Source organism: Oncorhynchus tshawytscha, linkage group LG31 (assembly GCF_018296145.1).
Source record: "Oncorhynchus tshawytscha isolate Ot180627B linkage group LG31, Otsh_v2.0, whole genome shotgun sequence".
In the NCBI taxonomy this organism is placed as follows: domain Eukaryota; kingdom Metazoa; phylum Chordata; class Actinopteri; order Salmoniformes; family Salmonidae; genus Oncorhynchus; species Oncorhynchus tshawytscha.
Genome location: NC_056459.1, coordinates 6,974,591 through 6,994,520, shown reverse-complemented (window position 1 = coordinate 6,994,520; position 19,930 = coordinate 6,974,591). Strand labels below are relative to the sequence as shown.

The window sequence follows — 19,930 nt, the reverse complement described above, 5'->3', positions numbered from 1 at the left end:
AACACACACGGACAAGACTACAGCCCCCACAGTGCACCTGGAGATAGTCTCAGTGGATGGTGCCGATAGTGAACAGGCTCATGGAAAATAAAGTAGAGTAAAGATGGTCTTGAAATATACAAGGGAGATAAAAATGAGAACTGCATTCCCACTTAAAAAGTTGTAGCAAGGAAAAGAAACAAGAGTAGTGATAATAACAACGACAACAACGACGATAATACTAGCAATAATAACTGTAATAGAGAGAAGAATAAAAAAGAACATTGAATTCTATGTCTGAAATCAACAAAGACCTTAAAATCCAGAACTGGTATAATTACAACCTCACTACCAAGGTGAGTTGGTAGTACGCAGTACAATTCCATCTAATTTTACCGAAATGTACTGCTAAAGTGGGCCAGCTCCAAAATGTATCCTGGTCAAACCGTAAAAAGAAAGAACAACTTCAGTAAATCAAGATTTAGCGTAAGAGTTTTTTTTTTTAAATCCCCCAGAACACCTGAGAAATTGACAATGATTCCAATCATTTTATACTACATTTATATATTCAAGCCATGTATATTATTACATCTATAGTCACATGTTCAAGCATATATCATATACACACACATATCTAGTGAGAGATCAGTTTTCGTATTTAATTGTACATGTGTATGGTACATTAGGGTGTATTGTTTCACTGGGTAAAGTTGTTCAGGAAAGGTGTAGACATACTCTTCTGTGTGTCAATCTACATATGCGATTTCCTCTTACAACACGATACGCAAAATAAAGAACAAACCAAGTAAATAAAAGGTATAGGTAGTTCAGTTACTATGTTGAGGTGTGTGTGTGTGTTCAGATGGAGGATCAGGATGAGCACCATATATAGTCCGCACTAATAAGAAGAAGAATTGTAATCAAACGTGAGGTGTGTTAACGGTCGGCATGCTCAGGTTCATGCTAAACCCTGCCAACTTAACCTGGGCCATCGATTCCAAACCAGTTTCAATTTGGCTTCACAATTCAAAATTGGATCAGAAGAGAGAGAGAGAGAGAGAGAGAGAGAGAGAGAGCGATGCTGTAGAAAGTGATGAAGTGTTGTGTGCTATCATACATGGCCCTGCGTTTCAAGGTCCAGCTTGCTGTCGGGGCCAAATAAGTGTGTGTGTGAGATAATTTGAGAGCGTGTGTGTGACTACGTGCATGCATGTAATTTCATGTAAAAATGCATATGTAGTCACTGGTCCAGCTTATTTGACTGTGTGGCTTGACATGTCTGTTTGCGGTGTGCGTCTGTGCCGAACATATTCACCCATCGACATGAATACCTGGCAACACATTTGGGCAATATTTATTCACAAATATCTATGTGGCTGCAGCTGTCCTCGCGATTGATCACTGACTGTAGCATTTCCATTTATTCTCTCTCTCTCTCTCTCTCTCTCTCTCTCTCTCTCTCTCTCTGTGTGCCAGACACACAATTAAAACGATTTAATTCCAGAAAGGAATCAAAGAGAAGATAACAAATTAAAGGGCAACTCCACCACTTTTCAAATTCACTTTCGTTATCTCCAACACAATACCAGTGTCAACATAGATAACATGGCCAAGGGTATGTGGACACCTGCTCGTCGAACATCTCATTCCAAAATCATGGCCATTAATATGGAGTCGGTCCCTCCTTTGCTGCTATAACAGCCTCCACTCTTCTGGGAAGGCTTTCCACTAGATGTTGGAACATTGCTGCAGGGACTTGCTTCTATTCAGTCACCAGAACATTAGTGAGGTCAGGCACTGATGTTGGGGTGATTAGGCCTGGCTCACAGTCGGCGTTCCAATTCATCCCAAAGGTGTTCAATGGGGTTGAGGTCAGGGCTCTGTGCAGGCCAGTCAAGTTCTTCCACACCGATCTAGACAAAACATTTCTGTATGGAGCGCTTTGTGTATGGGGGCATTGTCATGCTGAAACAGGAAAGGGCCTTCCCCAAACTGTTGCCACAAAGTCGGAAGCACAGAATTGTCTAGAATGTCATTGTATGCTAACCATGAAAAACAACCCCAAACCATTATTCCTTCTCCACCACCAAACTTTACAGTTGGCACTATGCATTTGGGGCAGTTAGCTTTCTCCTGGCATCCACCAAACCCAGATTCGTCCAACGGACTAATGGTGATGCATGATTCATCACTCCAGAGAACGCGTTTCCATTGCTCCAGAGTCCAATTGTGGTGAGCTTTACACCACTTCAGCCGACGCTTGGCATTGCGCATGGTGATCTTAGGCTTGTGTGAGGCTGCTTGGCCATGGAAACCCCCATTTCATGAAGCTCCCGAAGAACAGTTATTGTGCTGACATTGCTTCCAGAGGCAGTTTGGAACTCGGTAGTGAGTATTGCAACCGAGGACAGCACTCGGTGGTCCAGTTCTGTGAGCTAGTGTGGCCTAACACTTCGCGGCTGAGCCGTTGTTGCTCCTAGATGTTTCCACTTCACAATAACAGCCGTTGCAGTTGACCGGGGCAGCTCTAGCAGGGCAGAAATTTGTTTAACTGACTTGTTGGAAAGGTGGCATCCTATGACGGTGCCATGTTTAAAGTCACTGAGCTCTTCAGTACGGGCCATTTTACTGCCAATGTTTTCCTATGGAGATTGCATGGCTGTGTGCAAGATTTTATAAACCAGTCAGCAACGGGTTTGGGTGAAATATTTGGCTGTGTAGTGTATGTGAAAAAGGTGCATTTCTAGGTTTTGTAGAAAAAAAACAAGGTTAAAAAGTTCTCCCCAATGACATCAAAAGAGCTAGAAAATACTCTCCCTTGGGCTAAAAACTTGTTGCAGGTGATGTCATAAGAGAAGCATTATCTTTTTAAGCACAGACAATAGGAACGTGATGTTCTCACATATGTAAACACTGGTTTGATGGTGGAGATGACGATAATGCGGTTGAAAAGAGGAAGAATTGCCCTTTAAAAAGTAAACTTGTCATTTTTTCAATTTTCATCAACTCCAGAACCACCCCAACATCAACATATGTGAAAAGTGTTTCCAATGACATCATCGGTGTGCATCATGTGATTTTAACCAATTACGAGTAGGCATTGCCTACTAATTGATTGATGAACTCATTGGAAACACTGGTCTTTTTTTACTACAAAACATAAATGCCCCATTTCCACATGTTAATGGTACTGGCGATGATGAACATGAAGTGAACATTTTTGAGAATTCCCTTTTAAGTGCTTCAACAAACCTAACAGAACAAAATTAAAACTATACAATATCTTCGATCTGTCTATGTCCACAAACATTTACTAAGATAATTCTCCTCTCTTGCCGTCATGTTATCCCTGGATACAACCATTATACATTCTCAATTACGACCTCTGACCCCTCTATCTTAACGAGTTCAAAATATATCATTTACCAATCCATTTACCAATAGCCCCCATCACTATACTAAACTCACCCATATATAAAATATACAAAATATTACTTCCAAAATCCCCTCTGAACTGTCCATCTTTGCAAATATAAAAATATACAGTTATGTTGAAATCTCTTTGCTTTCTTCTGTCCTGAACCACCTCTCCTAATCTTCCTCTTCTAGTTATACTGTAGCTCATCCTCTGTTTTCTAGTTTGCCCACGTCTCCCTCCCTGCCCAGTACAGTTCAAAAATATACATGTTTTGTCATAGAAATAAAGTACACACCTGTCTTCCCCTGGCTTGTCTCCTTGTCTATAGCTTAAAAACATTAGTTGTCTTGTGATCTGTATGATTTGAACACCTCATTTGAACGGGTGCATGTATGGCCCTGCGCATTACCCGGAAAAACACTGCAATGCACCTGATATAAAACACTGAATGACGTCGCGACGCCCAAGTGACAATACCCGTCAAAGAGACAGGGGAAGTGAAACCAGCATAGCACAGAATCACTAAATGGAGGCTGCACTCACTGCAACACTGCAGGCTACTCGCAACATGGAGGCTTACGCAAGGTGTCATACGATGCTTACGCCAAGTCTACGTAGGCCGTACGCGCACCCCCTCAAATAAAGGGCTGCCAATGTTGCCTTATACCCCTCTCTCCTCCTCCACCGCCTCCCTCCTCTTCCTCCTCCTCACAAGTCTCCGTGTCGACTCTCAAACTTGTTGAGGATGTTGCGGCAGCGGCCCAGCTCCTTGCGCATGTCGGCCACTTCCTGTCTGAGAGCAGCGTTCTCTCGCTCCAGGAAGGCGGCGCGCACCGTGATCTGGTTCTCCTTGAGGCGCCGGGCGTCACGTGAACGCTTGGCCGCCTCGTTGTTCTTGTAGCGCCGGCTCCAGTACTTGTCGTCCTGCAGGAGTCACCACAAAGTAGAGGCGTGTTGTGGGGGGGGTGTGGGAAAAGAGGAGAGGGAAGGAGAGGGGCAGTTTTGTGATGGCGAGGGAGGCAGGGGGAGAGGGGTCACAACTGAGCATTGTATTTGCACACTTGAAGCATGTATATAAAGATTTGTATAAACGTTTGTGTTGAAATGACAGAAAAGTACACAGAGCCTTACTAAAAATTCCATCACAATCAGCTACTCTACAGACAGCAATATGACAGTTTCCTACCTTCTTACCATGGTGTTACATGCACATCTACATGCCAGGTCCATCAGGAATGTATAACTACTTCTTCTGCTCTACAATGAGCCAGAAAGATGAACGCATGCACCTCAATTACGTAATTAGTTCTAATTCATCGAATTCAGCCTGTAAAAAAACCTGCACGTGCATTAAAGGTAGACTCAGCAATATGACATCACACGCAGCGGGGGAGGACCTCCTGCCTACAGACATCAGAATTTAAACTTGCCCCTTCCCAATGTGTGCCATCCACTTAAGCAGGAAGTTGACCTGCTTTTTAGGATGATATTTTGTCAACTCTACCATTAAGCCTCTTATGTGCAAACTACATTTAAAGACAAGAACTGTAAGAAATGTAGCACCTTCTGCTCGTCTGGCACCAGCATCTTGCGGGCCTTCTTGATCATGGGCTGTGGCTTGAGCTCCTCGTCCGAGAAGCGGTGCCTTCGGGGGTCGAAGGCTTCCTGGCCCGGCACGCTGGACAGCGCCACGTCCGCCGGGTCCGGGTCAAAGTTCACCATGACGTCAGCAGTGCCACTGGTGACCGGCGGGCCCCCTGGCGGCCCGGGGGGACAGGGAGAGGTGGTGGTGGAGGAGGGCGAGAGGTCAGGAGGCCCAACTTGGCCACCTATATGGAGACAGGCCAACAAAAACAAACTTGTGGTTGATCACATACTTCTCACCATGGCCAGGGTGAAAGGTCAAAGCCTCAAGCATGCCAATAATAAGGTATAGAGGATGAGTTATTTCTGTGTATAAAGGCATCATCACATATGATGTGTTTATAAACAGGCTGCTGCACGGAGGTTGCAGTGTTACCGGTCAGCCGCCAGGTGGAAGCAGAGGCCACATCACTCCGTCAGTTTTGGAGTTGAGTTGGCAGCTGGCTGATCCAGGATAAGATGGCACCAAAGCCTAATCTTAATAACAACCATTTTGGGCAAAAGGTTGAAACCGATCCAAAAACTGTGTTGCTGGGTAAACAACCTTCTACATGCAGCTCTAAGCTTTCTTATGCCCCTTGCCATCTTTTACCTTTGGTCAAGGTCATTCTATTTTACCCTCACTCAGTAAAATATGCTTGATGGTCAAAGGAGTAGTTCACTATTTTACAGCTTGATGTTAGATGGTTGCTCACCCTGAATGTAATCTATGGGCCAAGATAACTGAACCATTGATTCCTTTTTCTTTAAACAGCCACTACAAAATTCAGCTAACCATCAACTCCATATTTGGTTTGATGCTACTTAAAATGTGATTTAAAATTTTTAAAAATACACACTCACATCACTTCCATTGATTGTTAGCTTGTGGTAGTTAAAGTTAGCTGAAGTTTTTAGTGGCTGTTTAATGAAACAGTATCTGCTGGGCCATAGATTACGTTCACGGTGAGGAACAATCATCAAGTTGTAAAATACACCTATAATATATATTTTTTGTATACTTAATAGCAATACAAGTACATTTTCCAGGTAACAATTCTGAGCAGGGTTGTTGGCAACGATTGTTTGATTGCGAATTGTTTTTAGAAAACACTTGAGGAAATAGAAATGCTGAAATGGAATGTGCTTTAGGAAGTGTTACATAAAATGCGCTCCCCCGTCCGCCACCACAAAGACAGTTCCCTACAATACCCCTCCAACACCTACCCCACCCCCCATACTCCCTCTATCTTCAATTTAAAATATACACAAGATCCTTCCTTCGTAAGTATCCAAAGGACAAACCACTCTGCCTCACGTTCTTCCTCCCTCCTTCAGAAAATAACACAGAGAGCACAGCTGTCTAAAGCAGCCCCCCCCCCCACCACCACACACAAACAATAAACCTCACCTTTCATTTCATAGCAGTCTTTCCCTCAGTCCTTATGTCAACAACATGTCATTCTGAAATGTTATGTCACAATGTTGTTCAGTGTGTAAAAATGGTATGGCGACATGGTGGGGATATCTCTGCAACGTAAATCTCTCGGCTTCTTTATGGAAGGCTAGCCTTATGCAATATTATGCTCTCTCTCTCTCTCTCTCTCTCTCTCTCTCTCTCTCTCTCTCTCTCTCTCTCTCTCTCTCTCTCTCTCTCTCTCTCTCTCTCTCTCTCTCTCACTCACTTTACTCCCTCTTTATGCCTCGCTCCCTCCCCTTGCTCTCTCGCGCCATTGCTCTCTGCATCGGCACGTGACACAACGCCTGCACATGGCCCAAGCGTGTGAGAGAGGGAGTAAGGGGGAGGGAGAGACAGAGTGAGAGGTTTTAAAACATGCAAGGAGAACACTCAACTGGGCTCTCTCGTTTTTTACTGTATTGCAGAGTCTTACTTTAACCCTTTCCTCTCTACGGGTCATTGAAATGATGTATTGTGCTAAACATTTCTACGATTGATTCCGGAATTGGATCATTTCTCTAAGCACTCTTGACTGTATTCCCTGGTCTGTAACTCATCTATATATTTTGTTCTTCGTAAAGTTAGTCTGTTTGTGTAGAAGGGATTTAGCAGATCTGTTTCGGTCCGGTGTGAACGTTTTGTCAGAAAAATAGAAAGGGACACGTCATTTGAAAGCTACAGTCCTTGTCTTTTTGGAAATCAAACTCAAATCTTACTGCTGGCGATGTCATAAGAGTATGCAATGTAGGTCTAGTCATGGAAAAGGGTACACCCTGATGGACATTGTAAAGCATGTGCTTGTAGTTTTGAAAACTAAATGCACTTTATGGTGGTAGTATAGAATATTATGCGTTTATTAGAAAATGCCACCAGAGGGTGTCAGAGTTTAAGAGGTTAATTACGATAAAACCAGGTGCCAAAACAAAGGACCCTGAATCGTCTACTGGACAAGTTGTTTGAGACTATACCCTGTCTTTTTACCCTTTGCATTTAGCTTCTGCTTGTTTTTGTCCCCTGTCCCTTGATCATCTTCTGCTAGCATCAAGCCACCAATTTCGCACTAGACGAGGGATTTTTGGATTTATCAATGCACAGTGAGGCGTTTGTACTTTGGAATAAAACATAAAGCAGTTCCATTGGCCCTCCTAAATATTTGTTTTTGCCTTGGAGCTTCACAAACTGCTGTGTTTTCCCCCGCCGACCCATGCCGACATGGGGCATGTTGAGGAAGGTGCAACTACTGCAATGACAGTTTCAGTCATCTTGTGACATTGTCGATCTTGTGACATTGCTCAGACACACACCAACGCAAAACACGCAAACATATGGTGAAAAATAATCCCTCACCTACACACCGGGGGTTGGAACCGGCACAAGGCACAGAAATGGAACCTGGGCCTCCCGCGTTTCAATGGCACCGCATCACAGTGCTTGAGGCGTCACTACAGACCCGGGTTCGATCCCAGGCTGCGTTACAGCCGGCTGTGGTCAGGAGACGCATGAGGCGGCGCACAATCTGGGTTAGGCCGTCCGGGATTTCCTTGTCCCATCGAACTCTAGCGACTCCTTGTGGCGGGCCAGGCGCCTGCAGGCTGACCTTGGTCGCCATCTGGACGGTGTTTCCTCGGACACATTGATACGGCTGGCTTCCGGGTTAAGGAAGCAGTGTGTCAAGAAGCAGTACAGCTTGGCAGGGTCGTTTTGAACAGAAACAGTATATTTCTCTTCCTGGTCGAGGAGAATGGCTCTCGACCTTCGCCTCCATAGGGGAGTTGCAGCAATGGGACAAGACTAACTACCAATTGGATATCATGAAATTGGGGAGTAAAAGGCGTAAAAGTACAAATATATATTTTTTGGATATCATGAAATTGGGGATTAAAAGGGGTAATAGTACAAATATATATTTTTACCTATACACACACACACACAAACACACAGTGGGGCAAAAACGTATTTAGTCAGCCACCAATAGTGCAAGTTCTCCCACTTAAAAAGATGAGAGGCCTGTAATTTTCATCATAGGTACACTTCAACTATGACAGAGAAAATTTGGAAAAAAAATCCAGAAAATCACATTGTAGGATTTTTAATGAATTTATTTGCAAATTATGGTGGAAAATAAGTATTTGGTCACCTACAAACAAGCAAGATTTCTGGCTCTCACAGACCTGTAACTTGTTCTTTAAGAGGCTCCTCTGTCCTCCACTCGTAACCTGTATTCATGGCACCTGTTTGAACTTGTTATCAGTATAAAAGACACCTATCCACAACCTCAAACAGTCACACTCCAAACTCCACTATGGCCAAGACCAAAGAGCTGTCAAAGGACACCAGAAACAAAATTGTAGACCTGCACCAGGTTGGGAAGACTGAATCTGCAATAGGTAAGCAGCTTGGTTTGAAGAAATCAACTCTGGGAGCAATTATTAGGAAATGGAAGACATACAAGACCACTGATAATCTCCCTCAATCTGGGGCTCCACGCAAGATCTCACCCAACCCGTGGGGTCAAAATGATCACAAGAACGGTGAGCAAAAATCCCAGAACCACACGGGGGGACCAAGTGAATGACCTGTAGAGAGCTGGGACCAAAGTAACAAAGCCTACCATCAGTAACACACTACGCCGCCAGGGACTCAAATCCTGCCGTGCCAGACGTGTCCCCCTGCTTAAGCCAGTACATGTCCAGGCCCGTCTGAAGTTTGCTAGAGAGCATTTGGCTGATCCAGAAGAAGATTGGGAGAATGTCATATGGTCAGATGAAACCAAAATAGAACTTTTTGGTAAAAACTCAACTCGTCGTGTTTGGAGGACAAAGAATGCTGAGTTGCATCCAAATAACACCATACCTACTGTAAAGCATGGGGTTGGAAACATCATGCTTTGGGGCTGTTTTTCTGCAAAGGGACCAGGACGACTGATCCGTGTAAAGGAAAGAATGAATGGGGCCATGTATCGTGAGATTTTGAGTGAAAACCTCCTTCCATCAGCAAGGGCATTGAAGATGAAACGTGGCTGGGTCTTTCAGCATGACAATGATCCCAAACACACCGCCTGGGCAACGAAGGAGTGGCTTCGTAAGAAACATTTCAAGGTCCTGGAGTGGCCTAGCCAGTCTCCAGATCTCAACCCCACTCCCCTTTGGAGGGAGTTAAAAGTCCGTGTTGCCCAGCAACAGCCCCAAATCATCACTGCTCTAGAGGAGATCTGCATGGAGGAATGGGCCAAAATACCAGTGTGTGAAAACCTTGTGAAGACTTACAGAAAACGTTTGACCTCTGTCATTGCCAACAAAGAGTATATAACAAAGTATTGAGAAACTTTTGTTATTGACCAAATACTTATTTTCCACCATAATTTGCAAATAAATTCATTAAAAATCCTACAATGTGATTTTCTGGATTATTTTTTCTCATTTTGTCTGACATAGTTGAAGTGTACCTATGATTAAAATTACAGGCCTTTCTCATCTTTTTAAGTGGGAGAACTTGCACAATTGGTGGCTGACTAAATACTTTTTTGCCCCACTGTATTTGCCGAGGTTTCAGGACTTCTGACACCATGTTAAGATCTTAGTCAGATATGACTGTACTGCGCAGCAGAACACGAGCAAATGGCTCAGCTTCGAAACGTTAGTGATTAATTTAGCGATACCCGATGCCCTACTCGTACGTTAGTTATTGATGAAAAAAAAAACAGGCCTTAACCCGATGTATAACGTTGGGGCCCGTCGGGCTCGGCTCAGGTAGCAGAGCTCTACTACTAACCATGTAGGCACTCGGGCCCTCCCATCATGCCTGGCAGTCCGTTTGGTGGCAGCGGCACATTGTCCAGGCCCAGCAGCGAGGAGGAGGAAGATGAGGAGGACATGGAGGACGATGAAGAAGAACATGGCGGAGGGGATGACGGCGGGCACTGGGAGCTCTGGTTGGGCACGGCCGACTGCAGGGAACTCTGCGAGGGCACCTGGGCGCTGGCGCTGGAGCCGTTGCCACCTTTGTTATGCATGGCCATGCCGTTCTCAGTCAGGAACTCCTCCAGGTCCATGTACTGAAGCTGGAAGAGGCCCCCGTCGCTGCAGGGCAGCGTGCGCTCCCACAGATGGGGCCCCAGGAAGGCCGACTGGGAAGGCCGGCCACCTGGACCTCCACTCATGGAGTCCTCGTCTGAGTCCTGGGGTTTGTCTTTATCTGTTAGTGGGAGATGGGGAGAAAGAGATAGAAAGGAGATGGAGAAAGAGAGCGAGTGAGATGGAGAGAGAATAAATGAAAGAGAACAATTGGAGGAAAAGGGGAGAGAGCGAGAGAGGATCATTGAGTGCAAAAATCCAGCCTGTTCAGTGTTCATCACTGCTGTCGCTTATCATCACATAATCTGCCTGGGAGCCATTGTGCCTTCAACAGCTCTGCATGCAACCAACCGCCATTACATGGCTGATTCAGCAACAGTGCCAGCAGTCTTCCTATCCACACACAGGCTGGCTGACAAATTTGAGTAAGGGTGTGAGATGCTATGCTAATATCATGAAGGTGAACTGAAATGCTACTCTGACATCATGAAGAGGAAGTGAGATGCTAAGCTAGCATAATGAGGAAAGAGAGAGATGCTAGGCAACATAATGAGGGAGTGAGATGATACGCTAACATTATTAGCAGAGGTGGCATCGTCTCGTGTCTCAGCCCTCACTCCCTTGAATTGGCAGCTTAGCGAGGGTAATAAGGGGAGGCGAGAGCCATCACATTAATGAGCAAGGAGAGGGGGCTCCAAAATGGGGGATGACTATCAGTGTGACACTGCTAAGAGCTAGGCAGAGGAGATCAGATAGAGGGTTGAAGAGGTAGGGAAAAGGGTGACAGGGCTGATTCATAGTGTGATGATCACACCAGGGCTGTACTGGCCAGCACAGCGCATTATTGTCAGCACACACACACGCCCACACACAGTTTTGGAAGTGAGATAGAGAGGAGAGAGACATGCAAGAGGGAAGAGAGAGGAGAAAAAAAAAGGGAATGCAAAATAAGCCAGACAGACAGGAGAGATGATAGAGAAGAGAGGAGACAGGAGAGGAGTGAGAGGGGTGAAAGGGAGGAGAGAGGAGAGAAAAGCAATTCAAAAATCATAAATAGACAGGAGAGAGGCGAAATGGAACAGAGGAGTAATTAGGGAGGAGAGGATGGAGACAGAAAAAGAGGGAATGAATATAAGAGGAGATGTGGTGATTAGGAAGAGGAAAGGGAAGAGGAGACTAAAGAGATTCAAATAGGAGGAGAGATGGATGACAGAGCGATATTGGTGGATGAGGGGAAATATAGGAGACGAGAATAAAGAGGGTGAGAAGGAAGAGAAAGAAGAGGGAGTGGAAATAGGAGGAGTGATGGAAGAGAGGAGAGAAAAGGATAGGCAGAGAGAGATATGCAATGCAAAGAAAAGAAGTGGGATGAGGAAAGAGATAGAAGTGAAGGGGGATTGAGGGAGATGTGACAAGTGCAAGAGGAGTGAATGAGGGGGATTTGGTAAATGTGCTAGAGGATGGAGAGGATGGAGAGGCGGACAGAAGAGGTAGGAGAGGAGCGATACGCACAGCGAGTGGGTGTATATGAGGGTGTCGAACAAAGCAAGCAAGCCGACCAGGGAGAGAAATATACTGTTTCTGTTCAAAGGGAAATGCATCATGCATCGAAGCCACAGGCAAGCAAATATGTTGGATGCAAAAGACTCCATCTCATGTAATAAAGCCCTTCTCCATCCCTTAACATTAGTGATGCACCCCGACTATGCATGCTCTAATGGTGAACTTGATGCTGGTAGGTCCTTTGTGCCCCGAGTCCATTGGAGGAGCTGTCAGTCTTGGTCAGCGTCACCTCTTACACAAAGATATCCATGGAAATTGTGGAGGGCTGCTGTTCAACTCTATAGCCACCAGGGGGAGGCTGTTAGTCAATGTGATTGTTGTTTGTGTACAGACAGCAGCTGACTAAGGTTGTGACATCCCTTTAACCTAAACGTTAAGTTCCTTATTTTAGGGGACTAGCTACAGAACTGTTGTGCCTGCACAGACTGGAATATGTTCTGGGACTCTTCCAATGGCATTGAGGAGTTTACCACATTAGTCACCGGCTTCATTAATAAGTGTATCAATGACGTTGTGCCCATAGTGGTCATACGTACATTTCCCAACCAGATGCCATGGGTTACAGGAAACATCCGCACTGAGCTAAAGGCTCGAGCTGCCGCTTTCAAGGAGCAGGACACTAATCCGTACACTTATAAGAAATCCCGCTATGCCTGCCGACGAACCATCAAACATGCAAAATGTCAATACATGAATAAGATCAAATCCTACAGCACCGGCTCTGATGCTCATCGGATGTGTCTTAAAGGATTACAAAAGGGAAACCCAGCCGAGAGCTGCCCAGTGACATGAGCCTACCAGACGAGCTAAATGCCTTCTATTCTTGTTTTGAGGAAAGCAACACTGAACCATGCGTGAGAGCACCAGTTGTTCCGGACGACTGTATGATCACACTCTCCATAGCCGATGTGATAAGACCTTTAAACAGGTTAACATTCACAAGGGACAGACAGATTACCAGGACGCGTACTCAGAACATGCGCTAACCAGCTGGCAAGTGTCCTCACTGACATTTTCAACCTGTCCCTGTCCCTGTCTGTAATACCTACATACTTCAAGCAAACCAACATAGTCACTGTGCCTAAGAACACTAAGGTAACCTGTCTAAATGACTACCGCCCCGTAACACTCACATCATAGCCATGAAATGCTTTGAAAGACTGGTCATGGCTCACATCAACACCATCATCTCAGAAACCCTGGACCCAGTCCAATTTGCATACCACCCCAAACAGATCCAGATGACACAATCTCTATTGCACTTCATACTGCTCGATCACACCTGAACAAAAGGAAGAATGCTGTTCATTGACTACAGCTCAGTGTTCAACACCATAGTGACCTTCAAGATCATCACTAAGCTAAGGATCCTGGGACTGAACCCTCCCTCTGCAACTGGATCCTGGACTTCCTGACGGGCTGCCCCCAAGGTGGTGAGGGTAGGCAACAACACATCTGCCACGCTGACCCCCCTGCGTGATAACCCACGACTGCGTGACCGTACAAGTCTCCAACACCATCATTAAGTCTGCCGACGGGGCTGTCGTAGAGCGGGTCGAGAGCTTCAAGTCCCTCGGTGTCCACATTACTAAGAACCTATCATGGTCCAAACACACCAACACAGTTGTGAAGAGGGCACGACAATGCCTCTTCCCCCTCAGGAGGCAGGAGTCTGAAAAGATTTGTCATGGGCCCTCAGATCCTCAAAAACTTCTACAGCTGCACCATTGAGGGCATCTTGACTGCCTGCATCACTGCTTGGTAAGGCAACTGCTCGGCATCCGACCACATGGCGCTACAGAGAGTAGTGCATATGGCCCAGTACATCACTGGGGCCGAACTCCCTACCATCCAGGACCTCTATACCAGGCGGTCATAGCCGCGGGAATTAGGGGTTGCTGCAACCCCCCTGAAAAATCTCAATTATATTTGAAATAAATTATTTTTCAGAAAAGTAGTGCACTGGGCATTATATAGTCCTGTATTATTAGACCAATATAGCCATCTGCAGTGCCAGCACAGGCAAAAAAGATTAGTCCAGCCCCACCCCAACTACTTCCCACGGCTATGCAGGCAGTGTCAGAGGAAGGCCCTAGAAATGGTCAAAAACTCCAGCCACCCAAGTCAGACCCTTCTCTTTGCTACAGCACGGCAAGCGGTACTGGAGCACCAAGTCTCTGATCAAAAGGCTCCTGGACAGCTTCTACCCTCAAGCCACAAGACTTCTGAACAGTTAATCAAAACCAGACAATTTACATTCAAGCCCTCTATTATTTATTTCTCAGTTGTTTTGCACTCACACTCCAACACACACATTACATACACTCACACATGCATATTGACGCCACACACACACACACACACACACACACACACACACACACACACACACGCTGCTTCTACTCTGTTTATTATATATCCTGATTGACTAGTCACTTTTCCTCCTACTTACTTGTACATACTATATTACTTCAATTACCTCGTACTACTGCACATTGACTCGGTACTGGTACTCCTTGTATATAGCATTGTTATTTTTTTAATTGTGTCACTATTTCCTTTTTTATTTAGCAAATATTTGTCTTTTTTTAAAACTCTGCACTGTTGGGAATGTCCTTTAATTTAAGCATTTCACTGTTAAGTCTGCACCGGTTGTATTTGGCGCATGTGACCAATAAAGTTTGATTTGACTCAAAGTTCTGGTTGTCCTGCTTCACGTGCTGCTCTCATCTGAGATGCAGTATGTGAAATCTGACGCCATATTTGCATAGGCAGGAAAAATGTGTCGCTCCCCATCTAAACAAAGGATCGATTTCCTCTGGCTGTGAAGCTTGCAGCTCCACTTACAGCATATGAAACAGGTGATTGCAGAAAAAAATATCTCTCTCACTGTGATGTTCTCGGATGGACTTAGAGCTCTCAACATGAAAAAAATACAAAATAATTTAGAACAATATAAACAAGACCACTTTCTCTTGGTCACAGAGCAACTAAATCATTTTGTGCTTAAGGTTGAAGTTGTAACAAGTTAGCAGGCGTTTGAATGGCGTCTTTTCCGTCATCAGTTATATGAAATGGTGCCAATTTTGTTCTGTCACGAAGTATGATCATTTTTATTTTACAGCCATACGAAATATTAAATAAGTCATTAATAATTTCTTACTATATTTAGAATGCATTTTAATAATTTCAAACCCTTACCTCAACTTTTGTTGAATAGGAAATAAATCATACATGATTTTTCATATTTTCATCATATTGCGAACTGTGAACACCTCAGGATTTTATAACTAGATTTTAATATTTCTAGCGGTAATGACTAGATATTGCTTATGGCCTTCATGATAAATAACTACTTTTGGGTACATCTATCTATTTTTTTTATTTTTTACATTACATTTAACAACCTTCCCTGCCCCCACCCTTAGTTAATATTTGAGCATTTACAATGTCTGTGTTTGTTGGATTGAGAGCTTGGTGTACACTGAGCGTACAAAACATTTGGAATACCTGCTCTTTCCACTGACCAGGTGAATCCAGGTGAAAGCTATGATCCCTTGATGAATCCACTTCAATCCGTATAGATTTGATTTATTATTTAACCTTTTATTTAACTTAAGTTAAGAACAAATTCTTATTTACAATGACGGCCTAACCCTAGTGGGTTAACCTCCTTGTCCAGAGGCAACTTCCTTGTTCAGGGGCAGCTCTGGGATTCGACCTAGCAACCTTTTGGTTACTGGTCCAACGCTCTTACCACTAGGCTACCTGCCGCCCCATACAATAGATGAAGGGCCTTTAAGCCTTGAGACATTGATTGTGTATGTGTGCCATTCAGAGGGTGAATGGGCAAGACAAAAGATTAAAGACCTTTGAACGGGGTATGGTAGTAGGTGACAGGTGCACCGGTTTGAGCGTGTCAAGAACTGCAACTCTGTTGGTTTTTCCATTTCAAAAGTTTCCTGTGTGTATCCAGAATGGTCAATCACCCAAAGGACATCAAGCCAACTATGAGAAGCATTGGAGTCAACATAGGCCGGCATCCTTATAGAACGCTTTGGACACCTTGTAGAGTCCATGCCCCCAACGAATTGAGACTGTTCTGAGAGCAGAAGGGGCTGAAACTAAAATATGTTCCTAATGTTTTGTATACTCAGTGTACATCAATATCATGAGATGTGTCCTTAATGAAGGATAAACACACTAATGTTCTATGCTGTGTATGTGTTGTTGCTGACAACAAAAATATGAACCTATTGCCATAATAAGTAATGCATAATACAAGTTAATGAATGCTTTATACAAGTTAAAGAATACTTTATATTTATAAACATGAAACCAAGCCAACGAAATGAAAACAAAGTTTGCAGGCCACTCTGTGTGTGTGTGTACTTATTTTAATATTTGTTATGCATATACTGTCCCCTTCCTTCCTGCCCTCACCACACAAACCTCACCTTTCATTACACAGCAGTCTTTCGCTCGCTGGTCAACCTTGATGGGCAGCTGTAGGAGAGTCTTGAGGCTGGCCATGGAGTTCAAGTGTCCGCAAGTCGGGACACTGCCCGCAAGGTTACCAGTGCCGAACTGTGGGCTCGCTCCAGCCGGGAGGTCAGGCGGTAGGAGCTGTGTGAGTGGCCTAGACATGATTGGGATGGTCGTTGATTCCCACGGTGGAATGAGCGCTGAATTTATCCGATTAATCCACAAAACGATTGACTGGCTGTCAGCGGGTTCACAACAGTGACGTGACGATTAAAAAGGTGGACAGCTGAATACACACTGCTAGACCGACTGTTATTTACCTCATTCGAAAACCGAATGTTAGCCTATCTAAATATGCATTAAGAAAGTGCTAGAGAATAGTACAATTCGACATGACAAATATGTTATATCAACAATAAACTATTGCTATTGCTCTTCCAACTTTCCATGAGAAAATCAAAAGTGAAAATGATGTCCTCAAAAATATGTTCATGGTAAAAATGTGTTTTATTCAATAACCTTAACAAATGCAATGTGCCCTTTAAGAGTTAATCACTTATCCCAGCCTCTATCTATGAGATAAACAAAGTTGCACGTCAGCGCTCAGATTTCGCCAAAATGCCTTGCTTGATGATGTCCGTTTAATTGAGAATAGGCATCAAACCGAGTTGATTTTCTTCTTGACCTGGACAAAAATAAAACAAACAAACCTGAGGGTTGTCCATGGAGTAAAATGGATTATGGAGCGGTACCTAGAAATCCAATAATAGAGAAAATAAGTGTGGGCGGGGGGTGATAGGAGGGAAAAAAAGTCGTCGTCAAATAATATCCAACATGAGTAGGATAGGTGTTGAGGTCTCGTTTTTCCTCTCACCTACTTAGTCGTTCTCGCTCTCTCGGTCTTTCTCTCTCGTTATTTTTGTCGTTTACCTTCTTTCCCTGCCTTTCTGTTGGCTACGAGCAAGGAAGCAACCGAGCACCGCAAGAGTCAGCTGGAACGAACACGGGCCGCTCTCGTGACATCAGCGCTCACAGGGGATTGGCGCTGGGGGAGAGGCTGATCAATATTCATGATCTACAACTCCGAAAACGCCCAAAACTACATAAATGAGCACCACCCCTTCTTAAACAAACCAGTCAGGGGGAGTTGTCGATTACTGTAACCAAACCACGCCGACTTGAACAATTCGCCCTCTGCATAACTTTTAATGTAACCAATGGATGGAACACGTGGTTGACCTTAATGTCAGTCATAAAGCTAAACGAGTAACCACGAGATGAATGGACCAATGCACATATCTGATTAAGATCACGGGTCCTGTAGGTTACACACAAACTCCACAACTGCAACCAATCCTAAACCTACACAAGAATGGAATTGCTTTGCAATGTCCAGTACCCTCTGATTTAATTTTAAAAATGTTACTATTCAATTCCTCGTAGACTACTTGGGGTGTGGACTAATCTCTGTAATTTCAAGGAACTGGAAACCAAATTCAACAAATCATTAAAATCATCATTATCAATATTTTTGCATTTAATCCGCCTAAAATTGTTAAAGTCTGTGTTTTTGCCGACACAAAATATCTATCTCCCTACTACCTTAAAACCGATTCCTGCACTCGAAGGGAGCACATGGCCCTGGCACGCGCGGATACTGCCTACCAGCGATTGGTTCAAATTAGGTTAGTCTCTGCCCTTCGCAGAACGCTATTGGACAAAACTAGGTCATTGGCTCCACCCAAAGATTTCCCCATGGTACGGCCGCGTGAGACAGAGGCGAAGTAAAAACAGGCAAGTGAGCCCAGTGAGATTGAACGGATTAGTGTTTCATTTAGCAAGATTCAGAGATCATACGGAATTTGCTTTAAAGTAATTGGTGACCACCGCACAGTGTAAAAGTTTTCCTTGATCATTTCCTTATTATAGTATTCCAATAATGACAATAGGCTATTAAAACTTGACCCTACTAATACATTAATCATAGCCTAATAATGAGCATCAACACTTAAAATGTATCTATGAAAGGTACTTCTCTATATTAACTACCCCTCTAGTTAATATTTGCTTTGAAAGTTAAATACAATTTTGCCTTGATAGTAATAACTTCCCATTGAATCTGTCACACTTCTGAAGTACAACAGTGTGATTGTTGTGCTATTTCACAGAATTTAAAAACATGCTTCTGAGGAACTGTGTTTAGGAAAAGTAGACCACATCATCAAATCCACATCACAACTCTCACAATTCATGTTTTAAATGACAGACATTAATGCTCTGTATTATTTATATTACTATTCACATGGAGCCTTTCAAAAAAGTAGGGGAAATGTTGGGATTTGAATTAAATGAACAACATGGATTGTCTGCCCTTGATAATCCCAAATTTGTGTGGTTAAAATTTCCTAATGCATTTGATTTTATATTGTCATAAATGAAACAATAACCTGTCACAATTTATTAACTTCAATGTCAAAATATGTATTAGACCTACAAACCACTAGATGGAGGCGATACTGCGGTTTTCAAGAGCAAACACAAGGCAAAAACACACACAAAATATGGACAAAATATTCACACAGATTAATTACTCCTTGACTTGTGTATATGGAGTGAATTGTTATAGGATGGATACTTTCAATGTGCACGTATAACTTAATTTCTTTATGTATATTGCAATGTTTCTCATACACAAAATATTCCCCTCCGTGTCCCTGGTCATGCTTCATAAAAGGGCCTCATATGGCCATCTAGAGGACACTGAATAGTAATACACAAATCATTTTCTAACCACAAATGCATGGCTGTTCTCCCAACAGTAATCAAATGTTACTGTGCATTTAATGTGTATCTATCTAATCTGCAGTTTTGACTGCAGATTCACACCCTTTACCCTATGAGAAACTGACATGTGTTTATTGCATGCCCTGCAAACTGGTGACAAAATACAGTATATCAAAAAATAAAGAACTTTCTGAAAGGAGGATTCTAGCAAATACACACATAAGCAATCTTCCAGAACAGCCGGTTGTGAGTCTGAAACAGCCTTACTCATCCTCAAGGATTTTTTCCACTCTGTTTCTAAATGGAGCATGGAATGTGCCAACAAGTGAGCAATAAACATCTCTGCAGTGTAAGGACAGTGCACTGGGGCACCAAGTGTGGAGGACCTGGCAATTCTGCCATTCTTCTGATCAACATACAGTGCATTCGGAAAGTATTCAGACCCCTTGACTTTTCCACATTGTTACGTTAGCCTTATTCTAAAATGGAATATATACGCTACCGTTCAAAAGTTTGGGGTCACTTAGAAATGTCATTGTTTTTGAA

General features: G+C 43.7%; 1 protein-coding gene across 4 annotated transcripts; it reads right to left on the bottom strand.

Annotated features, from left to right (window-relative positions):
- Positions 1 to 2,521: 2,521 nt before the first annotated feature.
- On the bottom strand, positions 2,522 to 19,897 carry LOC112233255 (hepatic leukemia factor). 4 transcript variants are annotated; one of them, XM_024400758.2, is made up of 5 exons: positions 17,475 to 19,896; positions 16,573 to 17,352; positions 10,251 to 10,673; positions 4,961 to 5,226; positions 2,522 to 4,321 (listed from the first exon to the last, which is right to left on the bottom strand). In XM_024400758.2, the coding sequence occupies exons 2-5, from the start codon at positions 16,760 to 16,762 to the stop codon at positions 4,106 to 4,108; spliced, it is 1,095 nt and encodes a 364-aa protein (XP_024256526.1). In that variant the 5' UTR covers positions 16,763 to 17,352; positions 17,475 to 19,896; the 3' UTR covers positions 2,522 to 4,105. The 4 variants fall into 4 exon arrangements, with proteins under 4 accessions (XP_024256526.1, XP_042165974.1, XP_024256525.1 ...); XM_042310040.1 differs by having other exon boundaries at positions 16,573 to 17,285; XM_024400757.2 differs by having other exon boundaries at positions 16,573 to 19,896.
- Positions 19,898 to 19,930: the final 33 nt, after the last annotated feature.

What these genes read in the sequence shown, in the direction of transcription:
- LOC112233255 (XM_024400757.2), bottom strand. Translation starts at nt 16,762, where the DNA reads ATGTCTAGGCCACTCACACAGCTCCTACCGCCTGACCTCCCGGCTGGA. An exon ending in AGACTGCTGTGTAATGAAAG is followed by an intron (nt 10,674 to 16,572) that starts GTGAGGTTTGTG and finishes TCCCACTAACAG; the next exon opens with ATAAAGACAAACCCCAGGAC. An exon ending in TGGTGCCAGACGAGCAGAAG is followed by an intron (nt 4,322 to 4,960) that starts GTGCTACATTTC and finishes TGACTCCTGCAG; the next exon opens with GACGACAAGTACTGGAGCCG.